The sequence below is a fragment of the Denticeps clupeoides genome, chromosome 7 (genome assembly GCF_900700375.1).
Source record: "Denticeps clupeoides chromosome 7, fDenClu1.1, whole genome shotgun sequence".
Lineage (NCBI taxonomy): Eukaryota > Metazoa > Chordata > Actinopteri > Clupeiformes > Denticipitidae > Denticeps > Denticeps clupeoides.
The window spans coordinates 19,912,515-19,933,422 of NC_041713.1; the positions used below are offsets into that span (position 1 = coordinate 19,912,515).

Here is a 20,908-nt window from a genome sequence, read left to right on the forward strand (position 1 = left end):
GTAAGACAATTCAGTCTTCTTTTTGAAAAAGAAGTAGGCAGAAGTATAAACTTATTTTGCCTTACTCTTTTCACATAATATACACTTACTAAAGCAGCCAAAGCAATGGCAACAGTAAAAAAAAACCACAAATCATTTACCAAACAATCTGCACTTTTCTCTGTGGACTGAGAACTGTGATAACAACTTATGTTAGCAGGTCGACAATATTGCACTTTACAGCAAATATAACTGGGCTGGGCAACACTGGACATTCTGGCTCGCACCCACCCAATCTGGCAACACTACATAACAGCGTTTTACTGGTTTACTAAAATTAATAAAATGCTTTCATTCAAATGTGCAGACCTCATGTCGACTGTCGTTAATAGCACAATTGATAGTGTTCCTGGGTGTGCATATGGATGCAGATCTCAAATGGAGCTCCAACACCTTGGCGGTAGTAATGAAGGCCCTCTGGAGAGCTCACCTGAAGAAGAAGCTGCTGACAGTCTTCTACTGCTGCTCCATTGAAAGTGTGCTGACATATTGCATCTCTGTGTGCTACTCAAGCTGCATGATGGCGGGCAAGAAGTTACATTTACAGAAGCATTTATCAGACGCTCTTATCCAGAGCGTTTTACAATCAGTAGTTACAGGGACAGTCCCCCCCTGGAGCAACTTAGGGTCAAGTGTCTTGCTCAGGGACACAATGGTCCAGATGATCCAGATGGTCCAGATGATCCAAAATATGGCAGCCCGTCTCATTTTCAATCAGCCAAAATACACCCATGTTACGCCTCTTCTTACCTCCCTCCACTGGCTCCCGGTAGCTGCTCGCATTGAGTTCAAATCCTTGATGCTGCCTACAGGGCTGTAAATGGAACTGCGCCCTCCTACATCAACACACTACTACCTAGCTACACCCCTGCACGCTCTCTCAGATCGGCAAACGAAAGGAGACTAAAAATTCCTTCTTCACGGGGACTCCGATTCCAATCATCTCTGTTCTCCGTTGTTGTCCCTGGCTGGTGGAACAACCTGCCCTCCTCCACACGACTAGCCGAGACTATCACCACTTTTAAGAAGCAGGTGAAAACCCTCTTGTTCAAAAAATATTACAGACAAATCTAACACTTACACACGCACATGCGTACACATTGCACAAACAATACAAAAATGTATAAATACATTATAATTTTTCTTCGTCTAGACCTAACAATCTCTGAGCATGCTCTTCACTGACAAGTCTGAGCCTTATCAGGGCTCTTAGTTTGTAAACTCAATATTCTATAGAAATCGAACGAGAATTGCTGGTGTCTTCCTCTTGTAAGTCGCTTTGGATAAAAGCGTCTGCTAAATAAAGTAAAGTAAAGTAAAGTAAAGTAAAGTATGGTAGTAAGTGGGATTTGAACCTGGGTCTTCTGGTTCATAGGCGAGTGTGTTACCAACTAGGCTACTACCTACAGAAGGTCATCAACACCGCAGGGCAAATCATTGGTCACTCGCTTCCTTCCCTAAAAAAGACGTCTACAACACCCGCTGTCTCAAGAAGGCACGCAGCATCACTAGAGACTGCACACACCCGGGACATGGGGGTGTTTCAGATGCTGCCCTCTGGCAGGAGGTTCAGGGCGCAAAGGTCAAGAACAAATAGAATGAGGGACAGTTTTTTTTTTTTTACAACCAGGCAATAGCACTTATTAACACAAACACATAAACTGCTAACATACTAGGGTGGTAGTAGCCTAGTGGGTAACACACTCGCCTATGAACCAGAAGACCCAGGTTTAAACCCCACTTACTACCATTGTGTCCCTGAGCAAGAAACTTAACCGTAAGTTGCTCCAGGGGGACTGTCCCTGTAACTACTGATTGTAAATCGCTCTGGATAAGGGGGTCTGATAAATGCTTTAAATACTACATTACATTATAATACAACTCATACCAGTACACTACCTCACCCATTCGACTTGTTTTGCACACTGCTGTACAGATTTGCATTCACTGTGTATTTATTTTGCATTATGTGTATTTTCTATGATGTTACTCCCTTTTAATCTTCTATTCTTTTATGGTATTTTGCACTGATGGGTTGCACCGTTGTGCTGTTGTACGCAGTACAGCGGCCGTGACGCTAGGAGGCGCTACACACGCTGTCGAAACAAACCACCGGCCGGCTCTCCCACGAAGAAGTGAAAACGTGATTTCACTTTCCGGTGTGGGAGCCCGTCATGGCAGCGCCCGGCGGCGTCGACGTGTCTGTGGATTCTTTACAGGCACCGGCCGGTCCCGCGGAGTCCACGCAGACGCGGCCCCAGTTCGGGAGCCGCTTTCTGACCGACCCCCGGCAGGTGTTCCGGCACAACGCGTGGTACGTGGCCCGCCGCTGCCCCGCTGGTGCCCCGCCGCTGGCCAGCCTCATGTGGTCTGGGTGTCTGTTTCAGGGATAACGTGGAGTGGTCAGAGGAGCAGGAGGCGGCCGCACGGAGGAGGGTCGAGGAGAACAGCCAGCCGCTTGCTGCGGAGAAACAAGGTGGCGCAGAGCAATTTTCCCCGACATTCTTGTATTTATTACGTTGTATTTCCCAATATAACATCCACCATGTACAGCTTATGGACTTTTGCGCATGCTGTGTGCGTTATATCGCATAAATATACCTGTTCTTCACAGAGGAGTATGACAGCCGCGCCAACGAATACTGGAACGATTTCTACACCGTCCACGAGAACCGGTTCTTCAAAGACCGTCACTGGCTCTTCACCGAGTTCCCTGAACTTGCACCGAACTGCACGGCCCACAAGAGCACAGCGAGAACGACAGTGGGGTCGGCCGAGTGCAGAGAACCTGCCGCAGATGCTCCTCCGTCCCACCGAAATGAAGCGTTCCCTGGGACGGCCGCGTCATACCGCATCCTGGAGGTCCTTTTTTTTCTGAATCGTGTCTAATGGTTTTGGTTTTGAGTTGACCGTTTTATCAGCGTCTAATACAGCACGGATATGTGCAGCTGGTGTATTAAACACCTTTTAATAATCCAGTTTTTCCAATTCTGGTCCATTTGGGATTGATAGATATGTGATGATATCTTCTGTTGCTGGTGCTCTCACGTTTCCCCTCAACTATTCAGAATTCCAGTAATAATCTGTGCAGTTCTCAGAACCATTCCTGTGATTCTCTTTTTATATATCAGTTCTAAGCTGGTTAGTCATTAGACTGAATTATTCTGCGCCTTTGTTTTTCTTAACAGGTAGGCTGCGGTGTGGGAAACACGGTATTTCCCATCTTGAAAACCAACAAGTGAGTTCTTCATTGGTTTCTTTTACTATGTTTTAAATACATAAGACAAGATGGGGATCAGAATTTGGCATTATTTCAGTGGGAATTCACTGGACACATTCCTGCTCTTTTTGCACATGTTTGTCTTGTTGTGTGTCCTGTTTGAAATATCCAACTCATCCACTTACACGCATCCTACATGATGTTGTCCAGTTATGTCCTGTTCATTGTACAAAAAAAGTTTAACTTTTCTCTTACAGAGATCCGTACAGTATTTAAGTTTTAGTTAGTATAGTTTAGTGTGTGTGTGTGTGTGTGTGTGTGTGTGTGTGTGTGTGTGTGTGTGTGTGTGTGTGTGTGTGTGTGTGTATATATATATATATATATATATATATATATATATATATATATATATATATATTTTTTTTTTTTTTTTTTTTTTTTTTTTTTTTTTTTTTTTTTTTTACAATTGAACTATGGGGGGGTCTGTGTGAAACAGTATTTCAGTACACTGTATACTGTGTATACGGTTGTACTGGCAATCTTGAAATGTTTCTTTTTTACTGTGCGTGTCTCAGTGATCCCGGACTATTCGTCTACTGCTGCGACTTCTCCAGCACAGCTGTGGACCTGGTTAAGGTACAATCGACAGGTTCATGAATCGCCATTCGGATTGAATGTTAACTGTCTGTAAATGCCTGTATGCAGCCAGAAAGTGAGATTGTGTTCGGCTTCAGTCCAATCCAGAGTTCGACCCGGCTCGCTGCTACCCATTTGTTCACGACTTGAGCAATGAGTCGGCCGTGTACCCTGTGCCAGAGGAGAGTCTGGATGTCATTGTGCTCATCTTCGTTTTGTCTGCCCTCCATCCTGACAAGTGAGTGCATTTGTCCACGTGCATCGTCCTAGCAGAGTAGCGCCATCTGGTGGTTGGTGGTGGATTTTCACTCTCTCCTTCTCCAAGGATGCAGAAAACCATATGCAGACTTGCTCGGCTGCTGAAGCCTGGTGGGGTGCTGTTACTGAGAGACTATGGACGCTACGACATGGCTCAGCTCAGATTCAAGAAAGGTGACTTCTTCTTTTTTAAACTGTCAATCAAGCTCTTTTGTCATGTCTTCAATTGTTGGAGACAGATGTACATAGTAATGTTCATGTGGATGTCCAGAAGAACCTAGAGCAGGGGTGACTAACCTGTGACACTGATTTTTTTGCACTGGATCCCACAAAGCGGTGCTCTTCATGCATCTGCACACGCCGCAGTCAAAGTTCTACTTCCTGTCATGCATTGAAGTGCAATAGTAAAAAGGCATCAAAGTGAGCTCCGAAACCAAGATGGAGGAGAGGTTTATTATAGGTTGATTATAGTTCAATCTTGCCATGACACTGTGAGGAAGGCTGTATGCTGTATACCTGTCCTGCCAGGTGTGTTTTCTGCTTCTATGAAACAAAAAATAGTGGGTATATAGACTTACTTTTCACTTTGTTAACTGAAATAATGCGCTTTGTAACTACACTTCATTATGTCACTATAGGATTAAACGTGTCGAAAGTAACTGTTACTTTGTGTTTTTAGGGAGATGTCTGTCTGAAAATTTCTATGTCAGAGGCGATGGCACTCGAGTCTACTTCTTCACTCAAGGTGACAAATGCTCCAGTGATTTACCATACAGTCCTTACTATTTTCGTGTCCTGAATATCAGCAGTTTTGTTAACAAAAAAGTTTTTAAAGGTGTATAAATAAAAAAAAAAAAAATTCTAGTATTATCAAATGCATCTATGTATTGCATAGTATTAATGGAGGTTAACTTGTTAGCAGCAGTTCGTAATGCCACTATTGATGTTTTTACAGCATTTACGAGACTCTCATATCCAGAGCCTCTTACAGTCAGTAGTTACAGGGGCAGTCCCCCTGGAGACACTCAGGGTTAAGTGTCCTGCTCAGGGACATAATGGTAGTAAGTGGGGTTTGATCCTGTGACTCTGAATTTGTGGCCTGAAGTCCACCCTTAATCCTGCATTACAGAAGTAACACCAGTCCAGGGTCTTATTCTAACCTGTTAGTCAGGAGGAATTCAGCATTATCCAATGGTGTGGAGCATGAGGGGGGAGAGCGGGAGAGTCCACTACTAATAACTCCTGCCAATACTGTAGGTTGGCAGTCTTGGATCCACTGTGATCTGTTGATTACTGCCAGTGAGATGTTTATTAGCCTGCAGATGGGGAATGTGTTCATTGTGCAGCTACAGTGGAGCTGAAAATTCTGCCTTCAATGTCCCGTCTTTTTCGTTTGCAGATGAGCTCCATGATCTGTTCAGTGCTGCCGGGCTCCAGAAGGTCCAGAACCTTGTCGATCGACGCCTGCAAGTGAACCGGGGTAAACAGCTGACCATGTACCGAGTCTGGGTCCAGTGCAAGTATCGCAAGACACTCCCATTGCAGGGAGATGAGGAGATCCAAATTTAAAATATGGCAGCTTTTAAAACACGATGACAGGACACGGCCTCTCTCCTGAAATGACTGGTAAAGACGCAGTTTGGGTTTCTCAGGCCTGTTAACACAGAGAAAGTGAACTTCGTGCATTTGGACCGCATGCGTGGATCTTGCTAGAAACAGCAGGGATGGATGTAGTGATGTTCCAGTGCCATTCAGCCAACCAGCTGCCTTGCCTCATAGTGTGAACCAGTGATTGAGCATTTTCCATAGACTCATGTAAAAACGGTAGGAATCATACTGATTTATTTATTTTTTTGGCCAATTCTTCTACATTAGAGCAGACGTTTGTATGTTTTTGTACCGTGACATGCATTTTAAAGTATTTTGGGTGAGTCCTTTCTTCACCAGAGAGTTGATCTACTTCTGCCCCCGTCAGGTGAAGACAGTGAAGGAGAGTTTCTTTAATCTTTTTTACATTTGCCTCCTGTCAGCCATTTTAATGTTTCATATTAAATATAAGCCTTTATATCAACTAAATAAATGAACTTTTAAAACCCACAGGTGTGCTGTTCATTTCTGTAGGATCTTGACACAGTTCTTTTGTTTTAGCCTTCAGTGACTCTAGTCTGGTTATTAGTGGATCTGATTGGTTTTTAACCAGCTAAAGTTTAATTACATAATAAGAACATGACCCCGACCGCGATCGACGATAACACGGGGCGTGGTCGAGAAAGAAAGTCTTGCGAGATAAAATGAGATTTTGGTATTATTGTTTACATTGCGAAAAAAAACGGAACCGAACCGAATCGATCCGGTTTAACCTAAGCTGATCGCACCCGAGCCGAGCCGGTCCAGTTACCGATGCGGGCGAGGTGAGTTCGGCGGAACCGCACGGTACCGGTTAGGAAGAGAGATTTACAGAACATTCAGGTTGGAATGGTTCTGCTCGCAAGATCCACACGATAGCGACCCAGACCCAACCGAACCGGGTCGAACGGGCGACGGACGCGCCCGGAACTCGGCTGTTCCCAGGCCCGGGAGCGAGTGAGCCCTCCGCCGGGCCCGGAGCTGGCGTCCCGGTGCCCGTGCTGGGCGAGAGACCGGGGCAGAGGTGCGCGGATCCGGATGCGGCCTCGGCTGGGAATGTGGGGGTGAGGAGCCAAGGAAGGGCGAGACGGGAGAGCAGGAAAGCACAATCGCTCACAAACCAAAGCTGTTCCCGGGGAGGCGAAGGGCCGCCGCAGGCAAGTTCCAGCCGAATCCGTGGTTGTACATCAGTGAAACGTGGGTGCCGCCACTTCAAAAGAATCATATTTTCGGACAAAAGAAAGGGAAGGGGAGAGATGGTGAGGATGAGGATGCTAGTTAGTCTCTTGCAGCAGCTAGGCTAATGCTAGTGTTATCCATCATCAGCGCATACTTTATGCTTGCTTATTCTTTCTTATGCTTTCGTTTTATTGATACAGGTAATATAGGAGCATCCTAGATATACCATGCTTTTATCAGAATAGTTACGCAATATCTTGTAATTCTTACGCAATGTAAATATGGTACACAGTGTTATCCTGTAGGCTAGCGTTAGCGTGTTGCTAAAAGCACATTGGCTGGCAGGCACGCCTCAAGCTAGCTAGCAATGTTCACGATGGAGCAAGTTGCACATTAATGTCCATTCCGGGACAGCAAGCATGTTTGCGGACTGCTGGATGCCCGCAGCTGTGAACTTTGGGTGAAGTAGCAAATGAATTGACGCTCTTGGGAGTAACGTGGCCTTGATGCTCGAGCTTTCTGTGCAATTTCTGGTGTGTGTGCTGACTTGAAGTAGATTCTGATAATGGAGTTTCCTTATAAAGTCAGACATAGACCTTTGGGAAACTGCGAGCTTGAAAGTATAAATCAATGCAGATGAGCAGTGACATGCGTACTCTGGTGATAAGAGATTTATGTTAAATGTGGTTGAAATGACGTTTAAGGCCCACATCTGCACGCCAGTTGTAGACGTATGCAGCATTCATTGTTGTGTCACTGATATTCGGTGTGTGATGGGGAAAGAGAGAGAGGGAGATTGTGGGGGAGAGGCTGACTCATGAACTCTAGGAATATTCCAGAAACCTGCGCCACTGTATCATGACTCAACACACTTCTGTGCCGTGCAATCGATCGGGCACCTTCACCGTAGGCGAAGCGCAGTCAGATGCCGTGGTCTAACCCGCACCTCTGTCCCTGTCCTGGTGTCTGTAGCCATGATGGAGGAACTGCACAGCCTGGATCCCCGTCGGCAGGAGCTGCTGGAAGCCCGATTCACTGGGGTCGGAGTGGCCAAGGTCTGACGTTCTCCATTAACCATCACAACAACCCTCTTTCTGTTTCAAGTGAACTGGGGGGTGAAACACAGTCCATGATCCGCTCGCCTGCACTCGAAATATTCCTCCGATTTGTATTCACACTCCACCGTATTTATGTCAATGAAAAATGGGTGTTTGCTATTTGTACCTCAAGGTGTAAGTCTGACATTAATAGCCTCATCTCAGAGAATGCCATGGTATAATAAGGTATTGATTTGGCATGATAATGATTGTCCCAGTACAGTTCGGTGAAAATTGATGTATTTCAGGATAGTTGTTTTTCTTCTGAAAATCTTTGTTACTGAAGAAAAAAAAAAACATATCAACTGCACTGCTAGGTGTTTAGCATCATTGGGACATGGGGACGGTGGCCTTTGGGTCCTCCCTTTTCTTTCCGACATGCACAGATGTTTTTTCTTACACGTATATAAGCATTACATTACGGCTATTAGGTTATTGAATAGCACATTTATAATGTAGCTGTTTGTCCAGTTTCAGAAGTGGGAATGGGGGTGTCATACCTACATGAATACAAGGAAAAGATTGGAATGACAGGGACTATTAATGGTGTAGTAAAGAAGTTTTTTTTCCCCTCCTCCTTCAACTACAGAATTCTGGACATAATGAATCATCCAATCAGAGCCTGTGTAGTGTGGGATCACTTAGTGATAAAGAGTTAGAGGTGAGTACCTTTGCATCATCTATTAAATTAGTTTATTTAAAGTTAAAATTGATCTGTATTTCCTAAATGACTTTTTTTTATATATTTTTTCAAGACCCCAGAGAAGAAGTCAAATGACCAGAGGGCTCGGAAGAGGAAAGGAGACCCCTGTGACAGCCAGGGTCAGGATCTGTCTGTTTCATATGCTAAATAATGTGTCTGGCATTACGAAAATGTTTGTTCTAATACAAAATATATATTTTTTTCTATTTCTCTCTCCCTCTCTATACACACATACACACAATATTTTTCTTACAGGGAAAGGGGGAGCACGGACCCATAAAATCAGTGATTATTTTGAAGTGAGTGTCCTTATGATGAAGCATTCTTAAAAGTATTCAAATTCATCAGTAATTTTTTTAAACTAATTTGAACGTTCTTACTGTCTCCTCTCTTCCTGTGTTCTCTGCCTGCACAGTTTGCGGCTGGGGGTTTAACGGGTACCAGTCCAGCGCGTGGTATTCCCCCTGTGGTCAGATCGTCGCCACAGCACTCTCTATCCAACCCTCCAGCAACTGTGAGTTTTTGTCCCGCGCCCTCTCTCTCTCTCTTCAGGTGTGTTTGTGCGTCATTTCCTGTTCCTGTTGAAATGTGACAGGTGCAGCAAGGCAGCCCTTCCTCTGGCAGCTCCGCAAACACAGAGCTGTCCTTCTGCCCTCTCAAACCAGTCAGTCTACACCCCCATCACAAAGCAACACAGGTAGCGTGGATCGTTTTTTTTGTTACCAATATGTTTTGCTTCACTTTGCCATCCGTTATATGGGAAACATATTAAAGGTCTCCTATTATGAGCAATTCACATTGTGAATACGAGCTCCCCCAGCCTGTGTGGTCCTGCAGTGGCTAGAAATGGCCGTTCTGCTTCACCATTCAGAGAGCGGCAGCTCAGAAGGTCGGATCTGGAGTTTGTCCCTGTTTCACATGATTTTACCGCCAAGAGAATTTCACACCCCTCCCATAAAAAAGTAACTTAACCGACGTCATGTCTTGAAAATGTGCGAAGCATTGCAGTTGCTGGATGATTGAGTGTAAAAATGAGCACAAATTAATTTTTTTAGTTCCACCACGCAAGACTGAAGAACCAGCGTGTTAATTTAATATTTTTTCTGGACAAAGCAATCAAAACTTCCTGGTTGCGCAATCAGGAAGAGTTGATGGCACCTTTTGCGCGAATGCCCACACACTTCTATAGGCCTCCTCCTCATTAGCATTTAAAGTGACACACCCCGAAACGTGCGTCCTGTGACTCGCTTAAAGTTGCTGTAATTTTGCAACTCAGCTGAATTTCAGAAAGAGACTTCAGATATAGTATAAAGGGACACTAATAGTTGATTAAAAATGAAAAAAATCATAATAGGGGACCTAAGAGGAGAAATGATTTCATTGACTGCAGCACACAAGAGTTTATGGGGGAAAAGACTGGTACTTAAATGTCTGTATGATCAGTTGACAGAACCCAACATTACCTGCATCAGACATTGCATGTTCAGTATCATATACTCTCTTACGCTTGGAGACTGCTCGGAGCTAGTGGTCTCTCAGGATCCAGAGAAAACATTCAGTGGGGTTTTATGGAGCTTTTGTCTACCTATGTTTAGCTCCTCCCCTAAAGCTTCGTTTGTCTCCAACTCATCCCACTCACATTTTTTTCAGCTACACAGTGGCACCAGACAGGGATGCCCTTTAAATTGTCAGATTTTTGGCACAGAATCTAAATGCCCATTTCATTATACATTAAATAATTTAGAAACTTATTGGTATATAAACAGATTGTTCAGACTATTCCCTGTTAAGAGTCTACCCTCTTACTTTTGCAAACTCTCCTTCATTCTAAAGGTTTATATGTGTGTGTGTTTCTATAAATAACTAATTGAATTGAATAGAATGGGTTTGAGCTCTCAGAGAAGGCCTGGAATGAGTCTCTCAGTGAAGTAAATGGAACTACATCTTTTGTACACCTAAGCTTGATTTAGTTCAAGGTCACCCACCGGGTCTACTGTACCAAAGCCAGACTTTCTAAAATATACTCCAACATAGACAACACTGTGGCAGATGAGTGAGATGGGAGTGCACATTTGCTTTTAGTATCAATATCAATCTTATGACACAATGTTATATTTCTCTCTGGCTCAGACCGATATGACGATGGAGAAACTGGCTGCGCTGGAGAGCAGTAAGAGCTCGGACCTTGAGAAAAAGGAGGGCCGCATTGATGACCTGCTAAGGGTATGTGTGATTTTGACATTTCCAGTAAAATATCTAAATCATTAACTTACACACAAAATGTGTGTGTGTCCACTGTTCTTTTATTATTTGATTAATTTATATTAGTTCTCAAAGAGGGGGCTGTGAAATGGGGGCATTGGGTCCACAAAGCATTATTTCTCAAATGACTTGCTTGTGAGTGAGGCCATGCAGTCATCTAAGCTGAATCATCATATCATTATTGCAGTATCTTATACTTCAGTAAGGTCAAATCAAGGTTACACACACATTTACATTACATTTAGAGCATTTATCAGACACCCTTATCCAGAGCAACGTACAATCAGTAGTTACAGGGACAGTCCCCCTGGAGCAACTTAGGGTTAAGTGTCTTGCTCAGGGACACAATGGTATTAAGTGGGGTTTGATCCTGTTCATAGGCGAGTGTGTTACCCACTAGGCTACTACCACCTCTACCACACACAAATTTGTATAAGACCTTAACATCTTTATTTAAAGCTTTAGACATATGATGAAATTAATGCCCAAATTTTCTGGAGTTTGTGACTGGATGAGATGAGATAAAGTACCCACATCCTTAAAGCATTTACAGCAAATTGTTCATTACATTGTTAAAAGAAACAATACATCAAAATTGTATTTCCATTCAAATTCAACACAGTAATAAAAACAGGCATAAATTAAGAATTGCAATAATAGACAAATAGCATAATAATGAAATAAAAAGCATGAAAGTTGGAAAAACACAGCAATGATAAATACGATATGATGGGTATCATTTAGAATCATTCAACATCTGTGCTGCTGTTGGGAAGAAGCTATGGTTAAATTGTGTAATGTTTGTTTTGAGAGATCTGTAGTGCGTTTTTCAGAGGGAAGCAACTGGATGAGATTATGATGAGAGAATGTGTGCTGGTTTAAATGAAAAATGGATAAAATGGTCTGTAGTGTTCTATTAATGTATAACATTAATTATTTTTGCTGAGGGGTATCCTTAAAGGTCCTCGTAATCAGCTCTCATATCATGTGACTCACAGGAAAGCAATAGAAGTTTAGAGGAGTGATTTTTTATTCAGCTCACTACATTTTTTAAAGCATGTTTTTTTTGGAGCCCTGAGTATTCATCTTATAGAGCTTCATCTTCTGGTTTATTGTGGTTGGGTGCAGAAAGAATTTGTCATGCTTTGTCACCATTCCCTATTTAATATATTAGCATTACAACCACCTACTTGTATATGAATTTCAGTTTATCGCCTTCAATTCAGCCACCCTAGGACATAAAATACTATGGTGTTATTTATTTCGTACAACATATTTACCACAATTCTGAAATACAGGAACCTATTGGAGAATTACGCCAGTCTTTGTTTCTTACTCAGAGTTTGGAGCAAAGGTGATGGAATCAGCCTTTCAGTGGCAGTTAATACATGAAAATGCTCTGTCGGCTGCCGCTGTTTAACTGGGCAGCTGGAGGACTTTTCGGAGTTCCGGAAGAAGTGACTTTCTGAGCCAGTTTTCTTTCTGCATCAGTTTCTTGTTCGGGTTTTTTAAACAGGGGTAATCAACGCAGCTTTCAGCCAAAACTCTTTTTACTTTGTGTGGCAGCAGTGGATCTGCTTGTTTAGCTGTGTTTTTTACCTGTGTTGGCTGTGTTTTCTTTGGCAGGTGAACTGTGATTTGCGCCGGCAGATTGATGAACAGCAAAGGATGCTGGAACGTTGTAAAGAACGACTCAATAAGTGTGTCACAATGAGTAAGAAGCTTCTGATTGAGAAGGTGTGTCTGTGTGTGTATACATACCCAATTATATCAAATCAGAATGGCTGTAATTGTGTATTAATTAACTGTGTGTGGGTGTGTGTGTGTTCTGTCCAGTCTAAACAGGAGAAGATGGCTTGTCGAGACAAGAGCATGCAGGACCGGCTGCGTTTGGGCCACTTCACCACCGTCAGGCATGGAGCCTCATTCACTGAGCAGTGGACGGATGGCTACGCCTTCCAGAACCTCGTCAAGTGAGTCCCTGGAATGTGCCATGGCACTGGCACTTTTTACAAAAGCCAAATGTGAACGTGCAAATCTGAAATCGCTAATCTGGGAATGCTGGGATTTATGCAGGCAGGGAGAATGGGAAAATGAAGTGTTAAGATAATCATAGACTTAGATATCTTAACGCATCATGTTAAGATAATCATGTGATTTTTTTTCCCCCCAATTAGGATTTATTGTGTTCCTGTGGATCCTGAAGTGGTGTGTGTGTGTTTGCAGACAGCAAGAGCGGGTGAACGCTCAGAGGGAGGACATTGAAAGACAGCGGAAGCAGCTCGCCAAAAGGAAACCGCCCAGCATGGCGCAAACTCCACCTCCCAGCCTTGAGCCCAACAAACGCAAGAGCAAAAGCAATGGAGCAGAGAATGAAATGTATGCAGGGGAGGTGAAGGAGGGGTGGACAAAGGGTGTTGGGCAAGGGAGATATGGGGGTCACAGAATTGAGCCTCACGTCCAGTGTATTTTCTCCTCCGCGCAGAGATTTTGTGAATCAGGTTTTCAATGTAGTCACTAGAGGCCACGGTTCTGTAGATTTTAGCTGTCTGTCAGTTTTGAGGATGTGTGCGCTTGTAAAATGTATTTGTATATGCCATTCTTTTCTTCTCATACACCATCTTGGGTGTATGAGAAGTTTCTCAAACTTCTTTTAGTCATTTATTGATGTTTGCAGGCTGTCATTAGCAGAATATCATGAGCAAGAGGAGATCTTTAAACTAAGGCTGGGACATCTTAAGAAGGTACTGGAACTTTTCTTATGAATTTTAACTGAAGTTCCATGTAGTGTTTTAAAGTGTCAGTTTCTATAGATTGTTGCTTATGAGCTTGTGCTGCACAGGAGGAAGCTGAAATTCAGGCAGAGTTGGAGCGTCTTGAGCGTGTGCGAAACCTTCACATCCGAGAACTGAAGAGAATCCACAATGAAGACAATTCCCAGTATGTATTCGTCTTGTGTACCTGTGTATATTTTTAACATGTGGAATCTGCATTATTTCTCATGTTTTTTTTTTTATTTAGGTTTAAGGACCACCCAACCCTGAATGACCGTTACCTGCTCCTGCACCTGTTGGGTCGCGGTGGCTTTAGCGAAGTCTATAAGGTAAAATACGTGATTGTATAAACAAACGTACTCTGAATTATAGACTCATGTTTGGCAAGGGATTCACAATTATTAATTAATTTGGGGTAATCAACTGATCCCTGCTGCACAGGCAGGAGCAAGCATGCAGTTCTTCTGTTTTTCCTGAATTCAGTTTCTGAAACGTTAGCCAGGGGTCCTGCGGTCATTAAAAACCTTTTGAAATTTGAAAAGAGAATTTTCCAGGCTTTGAAAAGTTTTGGAATACGAAATAAACATAGTCATGGAAAAGTCATTGAAATCAGATTGACCCATCAATATATAACAAAAGTACATAGTTCCCGAAGCCTGCATGAGAAATGTTGTTCTACGTTTACAACTACAAAGTTTAAAATGCATGGTGCTGCTTCCATTTTCAAGCACGCTCTCAGTTATTTCAGGTCATGTAAATTACAACTGATTTTCTATGCTGGAACTTGACTGGGTCCATTTTACACAGGATCAAGCTGCACGAAATTGTTGTTTAAATTCAGGGTTGTCATAAGTTTAGTGTAACAATAATTTGGTAAATTTTACTTTTTTCGATTTTTCTATTTCTCCAATCATATTTCAATAGAAATTTCAGAGAATGTCATGGAAATTATTTTGTAAAAATGTTTTTTTTAATGTTTTCTCTGCCTTATTACACTGTGAGACAAGACAAGTAGCCTAACTGACAAGAGTTCACACCTCATTGCTAGCGATTTCGTTCGAACGAGATGGTTCTTTGAGTGAACAAGTTTTTAGTGAAAGGCCGTTTTATTAGTGTTTATAGAATTTTTGAGCTGCCTAAACATTAAGTGGCTGAAACACGACAGTGGCTAGAACACGTTTTCTTCCAAAAAGCCAGCCCATGAGACGTCATCTAATTTTAAGAAGCTCAAATCAGGTTACGCTAATCAGCATTAGATTAAATGACGAGAGGGGCGTTTTTTTTTGTTTTTTTTTAAAGAGCATTTTAGGGGCCAAAAGAGCCGACTCTTCTTGGTGAGCTGAGCCAGATGAGCCGATTCGCTAAAAAGCAGATATTCCCATTTGATAGAGAGAGACATGAAAATGATCACTGACGGAAACATTATTGACATAATTTTAATCATTGTGCAGGTCATTCATTTATCATTTATAGCGACACGCCTAGTGGTTCCATGAATTATTGGCACACAGCCCATGAATTAGTTACATTTGGATCTTTTTTTTTTTTTTCTCAGGCCTTTGACCTAACAGAACAGAGGTATGTTGCTGTAAAAATTCACCAGCTCAATAAGAACTGGAGAGATGAGAAGAAGGAGAATTATCACAAGTGAGTGAAATGGTTCTTCACATCAAGAGTACAACAGAGAGCAATTTCATACAAACTGTTCCCCTTAACACATCTGGTTCTTTCAGGCATGCCTGTCGGGAATATAGGATTCATAAGGAGTTGGACCATCCCAGAATAGTCAAGCTGTACGATTATTTCTCCCTGGACACTGATTCGTGAGTCAGCGTCACATTGACACAATGACTGACACAAAAACCTTTTTGGGTCTGGTGTCAGAGGGTTCTGTGCTAAACACAATGTGCTTTTGTTTCAGGTTCTGCACAGTTCTGGAGTTCTGCGAAGGGAATGATCTGGATTTCTATCTGAAGCAGCATAAGCTGATGTCTGAGAAAGAGGCTCGTTCCATCATCATGCAGATCGTCAATGCCCTGAAGTACCTGAATGAGATCAGACCCCCAATCATTCACTATGATCTTAAACCAGGTGAGTGGACCTTGAGTAACAGTGGTGCATATTTTTTGTGTGCGTGCCAGCTGGTCCTTGTCAAAGTGTCCCAAATCCTTGGACTATATTTTTTTTGTTTTCCAACCCAAGAACAAATTGTCTAATTTCTGTCTAAGCAAGTTTTCCATTCCCACATAAAACTGTGTTACCTGCTCAATGAAATGGAACTCCATCTGAAGAGGGACCCGCGAAATGTAGTAGTTAATAATTGAACGTCTGTTAAAAGCACTTGTTGATATGAATAATAGTGGATCATAAATGTGTCCATACCACTGAACTGAAGTGTCTTGTTGGTGTGATTCCTTTTAGGTAACATCCTCCTGGTAAATGGTACAGCTTGTGGAGAGATCAAGATCACAGATTTTGGCCTGTCTAAGATAATGGACGATGATAACTATGGCGTAGACGGCATGGAGCTGACATCACAGGGAGCAGGAACATACTGGTGGGTGTAGCACGGACACCACTGAGACACCACTGATCGCCATACTTTTTCCACAGATGGTGAACTGAACCTTAGCTCTAAAAACTGAAAGTTTTTTTCAAGTGCAATGATTAAACATTTGGATCATGATTAATTTCACAAGGCTCTGTGATTAATTGTGATTAACTGCATTGTTATGCGCAACATTCAGTAATGAAGTCAATATTCTCTTTATTTTCATTGTAGCAAAAAGACATTTGTCATCATTGTAATTTAATTTTTAGGTACACTTTTCAGTGCAGGAAAAAAACACTATTGCTTTAGTTAAAACTAAATAAATAAGTGAAATATATATATGTCGAGAAATTGTCCATAACAGCAGAGCAGCATCCATATAAGGTGACCAGATGTTGTCATTTCTCCTTTTTTTGAGACCTGGAAATAGTGTCCGGCCAGGTTTTTAGAATTATTTCATTTTTATTTCATTAAACATTGGTCACGTCATGGGCATCCTACACGCCTATTCACTTCCACTCATGCTTATCCACACTAAAAAATTAAACCAGCCCCTGCGTCTGTGTGCAGCGCAATTCCCATTTGTTTTCTATAGAGTCCTCTAGGGGTCATGCAGAAAAAAATATTTAGGTTGATAGATAAAAAAGTGACTTAGTGATAGATAAAAAAGTGACTTCTCATTCGACAATACAAGACCAGCCTGACCTGAGACCTGCTGGATGTGAAGCACCAGGAAGTAGACATTATACAGTATACGTTGTAATTATGGATTAGACATTTAGAATAGCGTCCACATAACGCAAAAATGGTCAGGAACCATAACACGCCTGTATAGTAAGTCGTGGCTATATTACAGGAATGCATTATCAACATGCTAAGTACTGTATAAGGTCTACTTACGTTGCAGCTGTTGGAGAACGTCCTCCTTGTGCTTCACATGCAGCAGGTCTCATTGTCACATTGTTTTCCTACCACCTCACCTAATTTTATTCTACCACTTTTCGACCACTTTCAACCTTTCAACATGTTAACTTTCCCGGCACTAATCATTTCCTCTTTATTCAGGTAGAAAACATTATTTTTGAGTCAATGACATAACTTGATCCCTTTCTTGTAGGTATCTGCCCCCAGAATGCTTTGTGGTAGGAAAGGAGCCACCAAAAATCTCCAACAAAGTGGATGTGTGGTCAGTGGGGGTCATTTTCTACCAGTGCCTCTATGGGAAGAAGGTGGGCAACACATATTAACTGTACCCCACAGAAAGAACAACTGTGTGAACTGTTGCTTTTAATTACTTATTCAATAATGTGTATTTATGTGCTTTACTGTATGGGACAGCTTGCAGTTTGTTTTATGATGGTCCCTAAATGTGCTGTGAAGTTCCACTTGTATACAAGATATTCAGCCTCAAATCAAATCAAAATCACTCAGTGATTGTTAGTAATTGGCTGTGCATGCAACATCGTAGTGGGTTGAAAGGTAATGTCCAGGATACTGTCCCCATGTTGCAGATTTATTATAAGTAAGGTGTCTGACGGTGCCAGATGGGTCAGTCCCTCGACACTGGCTGAAAAAAGAAAAACGAGTGCAAACATGGACATGTGGAAGAGACCATAACGCGCATGGTGAAGTCGCTTTACCAGAATCATGCCACTGATGTTGGAAGAAACTTTAATATAATTTCTTCGTTCAATTTCTTTGAGGTTACCCAGTTCTTTGAAGTTTTTAAATGGTTTTACCCTTTTCTGGCTTGCTTCCGTAATTGGGGTTTTTTACATTTTGACATGTTGATAGAGGAATGTCACATATTCTGAGAAACATTCTTAAAGCGTATGGTATTATCTTTAACAAATCTATAGCTTCTTATCCATTGATCAAATAAAGTTTGATAACGCAGAAAGTACCAGTCGTTTAGTGCTGAATGCTTAGCAAGATTTTGAATCCAAAATTTTAAAGTGTTACCTGTTCTCAGGAGTGCAAAGTTCTATGTCGGATGATGAGATTGAGTGCAGGAGACACTGAGGTAGAGCAAACACAAAGACACAGACAGAAGACGAGGGGGATGCTGAGGAAGAACATACTGGGTTTTATTTGGAGCATATAGTATGCATACAGTATAATATAAGGATAAATTGTGGATATAGTATGAGGGAAGGTTCTGTATGCAGCCTTCAACAGATCAGCAGTATTTGTATAAATAGTATTTATATTTATATTCCGGCTGAGATAAGCACATTAAGCACATTATTTATGGTGATTTTTACCATAAATAATGGAATAGTTGCGATATTGTGTCACTGATAAGAACTTTGGTGCTGTGAGGTTGCCTGTGTGCTGCGTGTCACATTTACAAAATGTAACATTTCTTTGTTTCAGCCGTTTGGTCACAACCAGTCTCAGCAAGATATTTTACAGGAGAATACAATCCTGAAAGCGACAGAAGTTCAGTTTCCTCCCAAGCCAGGAGTTACTCCAGAAGCTAAGGTACACATACAGTTTTACACACACACTTTTGTTTGGCACATTTATTGCATCCATGTATGAAAGAGATGTCCTGTCAGTATAAAATTAGATTTTTTTTAGATAAGAAATGGTCTTGTAGAGTCAAATACTATTGCTAATTAAGGTTATATTGGTAATAAGTGTTTGCGTTAGTGTGCTTTTTGTCTGTTTACCTCATTGTCTGTCACTGTTGTTCACAGGCCTTCATTCGCCGTTGTCTGGCCTACCGCAAGGAGGATCGCATTGATGTTCTCCAGTTGGCCTGTGATCCATTCCTCATGCCCCACATCCGCAAGTCGGTGGCCACCACAAGCAATTCCGGGACCGCGGTAGCCTCTACATCCAGCTCCTCCAATAGCAGTGCTTCAAACTGAGCCCCGCCCCTTCTGCTCTTGACTGGATGGCTAAAATGGGGGATTGAGTCTCCTGTAATCCCGCCTCTCTCTGTGATGTCCCGCCCTCAGCGCCACGGCCTGTAGAACGAGAGAAGAGGGGAGTGTATTGGGGGGTGGAGGGTATCAGCCTCCGGGCATCATGTTCCACTCCATTCTCCCTGTACGGTGGTGGGAGTCCACAGCTGAGCACTGCCCACTACACCCCAGAGAGAGAGAGAGCGAGGAGGCGGGAGAGGGTCTGGAAAGGGGGAAAATGGGCAGGGTGAGGAAAAAAGGACGGCTTCAAATAGGATGGACTGTCATATGCCCTACACCCCAACACACATACACACACTCACAAACACACACACACAGTCATTATACATATATAAATGAGTTTAAGTGAAATAGGTTCCTTCTTGTAAATTATTTTGCAGAATCAGGATCAGTGCTGTAGTCCAGCCAGTACCTCATTAGTGCTCAAGTCAACATGTGTTGAATCTCAGTACAATTAAGTATTGGAGATGCTCCATGAGCATGTACTCCCATGTGAAGGATGGTTCTAGGAGTGGTGCTGAAACAACTGTGGTTATAATTATTGTGAATTCTTCTTGTTCTTTTCTTTCTTTTTTTTGTTTTTTTTTTGTTTTTTTTTTTTATTCCCTTATTGATTTGAAATGTGAATTTTATACTATACAAAATGCTAGACCCATGTGAATTAAACCCAGATTGTTCACAATCACAGTGTCCTTTATGAGTCAATTGCTATTTGGCATTTGGGGACATTGCTTCATTACTGTTTCCCACACTTGTCACTTCTAGCAATTGGTAATCTTTTCATTGACTAAAAGTAGCATTTTTATATATACACATATATAATGGTTTAGTCCTGCCCTCAATTGAGGCAGATTTAAACGTGACTAAAGTGTGCTGCAAGTATATAGAAGTCCATTCTGATTAATTTCAGTACTGAGATTTAGCACCTGTTTGGTTTGAGCACTTTTAATTTGACCATTAGGTGGTGCAATTTTTTTTTTATAAATAGGTTTCTAAATTCCACAGAATAACCCTGTTTCTGTTGATCAATTTTTTTTACGGTTTACTGTAACTTCCAGATGAGGCAGAAGAACTTAATTCAAGAAATTAAAATACCAGTCAGAGACAGAAATAAATCTTTTTTTTTTTTTATTTGAAAAGGTTAGTTGTATTTTTCTGTATTTTAAAATGTCACAATTCTACTACACATCCCTCACACATGCGCTCACATACACATGTATTTATTTAGGTATGTTTTAATTGATGAATCCAGCCACTGATGCAGGGCTGTTGTATCTGAACTGTGAGTGGGTGTAGGGCCTAGTGCACAGGTCATTAAACATTATTGGTTTAACACTCTTGTTTTTGGTGTTCTTTGTTGTCTCTGTGTGTGTTCTTTTACTGCCATTTAGCATGGGCATTTTTAGTTATTTCATGGGGGGTACCATCATTGGACAATTAAGCATTAATTTAAGAATGAAACATGCTGTGGTTAAATTTGGAGTAAGATTTGATTAAGGCTTCCATGTCATTGCTAAAGTTATGGATAAAAACTTGCATGAGTGATATGCTTGTCAGTTTTAATGGTTCATAATGAGGTGGGCTTGTGGAGAGGATTATGGTGTGATTGAACTTTATCTGCATTTTCCCA

General features: G+C 41.9%; 2 protein-coding genes across 2 annotated transcripts; both read left to right on the top strand.

The window, feature by feature from the left end:
* Positions 1–2,150: 2,150 nt before the first annotated feature.
* On the top strand, positions 2,151–6,250 carry mettl2a (methyltransferase 2A, methylcytidine). Its single transcript, XM_028986620.1, has 9 exons — positions 2,151–2,353; positions 2,427–2,515; positions 2,654–2,901; positions 3,228–3,277; positions 3,835–3,895; positions 3,994–4,133; positions 4,221–4,327; positions 4,833–4,898; positions 5,553–6,250. Exons 1-9 carry the CDS (start codon positions 2,214–2,216, stop codon positions 5,720–5,722), a joined length of 1,071 nt encoding a protein of 356 aa, XP_028842453.1. The 5' UTR covers positions 2,151–2,213; the 3' UTR covers positions 5,723–6,250.
* A 148-nt stretch (positions 6,251–6,398) lies between these two features.
* On the top strand, positions 6,399–20,611 carry tlk2 (tousled-like kinase 2). Its single transcript, XM_028987085.1, has 21 exons — positions 6,399–6,936; positions 7,931–8,013; positions 8,645–8,716; positions 8,811–8,877; positions 9,014–9,057; positions 9,174–9,272; positions 9,354–9,455; positions 10,889–10,981; positions 12,647–12,757; positions 12,857–12,993; positions 13,247–13,399; positions 13,698–13,764; positions 13,863–13,960; positions 14,042–14,123; positions 15,350–15,441; positions 15,528–15,617; positions 15,716–15,885; positions 16,216–16,351; positions 17,463–17,574; positions 18,722–18,829; positions 19,048–20,611. The coding sequence occupies exons 2-21, from the start codon at positions 7,933–7,935 to the stop codon at positions 19,219–19,221; spliced, it is 2,088 nt and encodes a 695-aa protein (XP_028842918.1). The 5' UTR covers positions 6,399–6,936; positions 7,931–7,932; the 3' UTR covers positions 19,222–20,611.
* The last annotated feature ends 297 nt before the right edge of the window (positions 20,612–20,908 follow it).

Coding starts and splice junctions, on each gene's coding strand:
- mettl2a (XM_028986620.1), top strand. CDS start 2,214: ATGGCAGCGCCCGGCGGCGTCGACGTGTCTGTGGATTCTTTACAGGCA. Junction 2,354..2,426: donor GTGTTCCGGCACAACGCGTG/GTACGTGGCCCG, acceptor TGTCTGTTTCAG/GGATAACGTGGAGTGGTCAG. Junction 2,902..3,227: donor CGTCATACCGCATCCTGGAG/GTCCTTTTTTTT, acceptor TTTTCTTAACAG/GTAGGCTGCGGTGTGGGAAA.
- tlk2 (XM_028987085.1), top strand. CDS start 7,933: ATGATGGAGGAACTGCACAGCCTGGATCCCCGTCGGCAGGAGCTGCTG. Junction 15,618..15,715: donor TTCTCCCTGGACACTGATTC/GTGAGTCAGCGT, acceptor CTTTTGTTTCAG/GTTCTGCACAGTTCTGGAGT. Junction 15,886..16,215: donor TCACTATGATCTTAAACCAG/GTGAGTGGACCT, acceptor GATTCCTTTTAG/GTAACATCCTCCTGGTAAAT.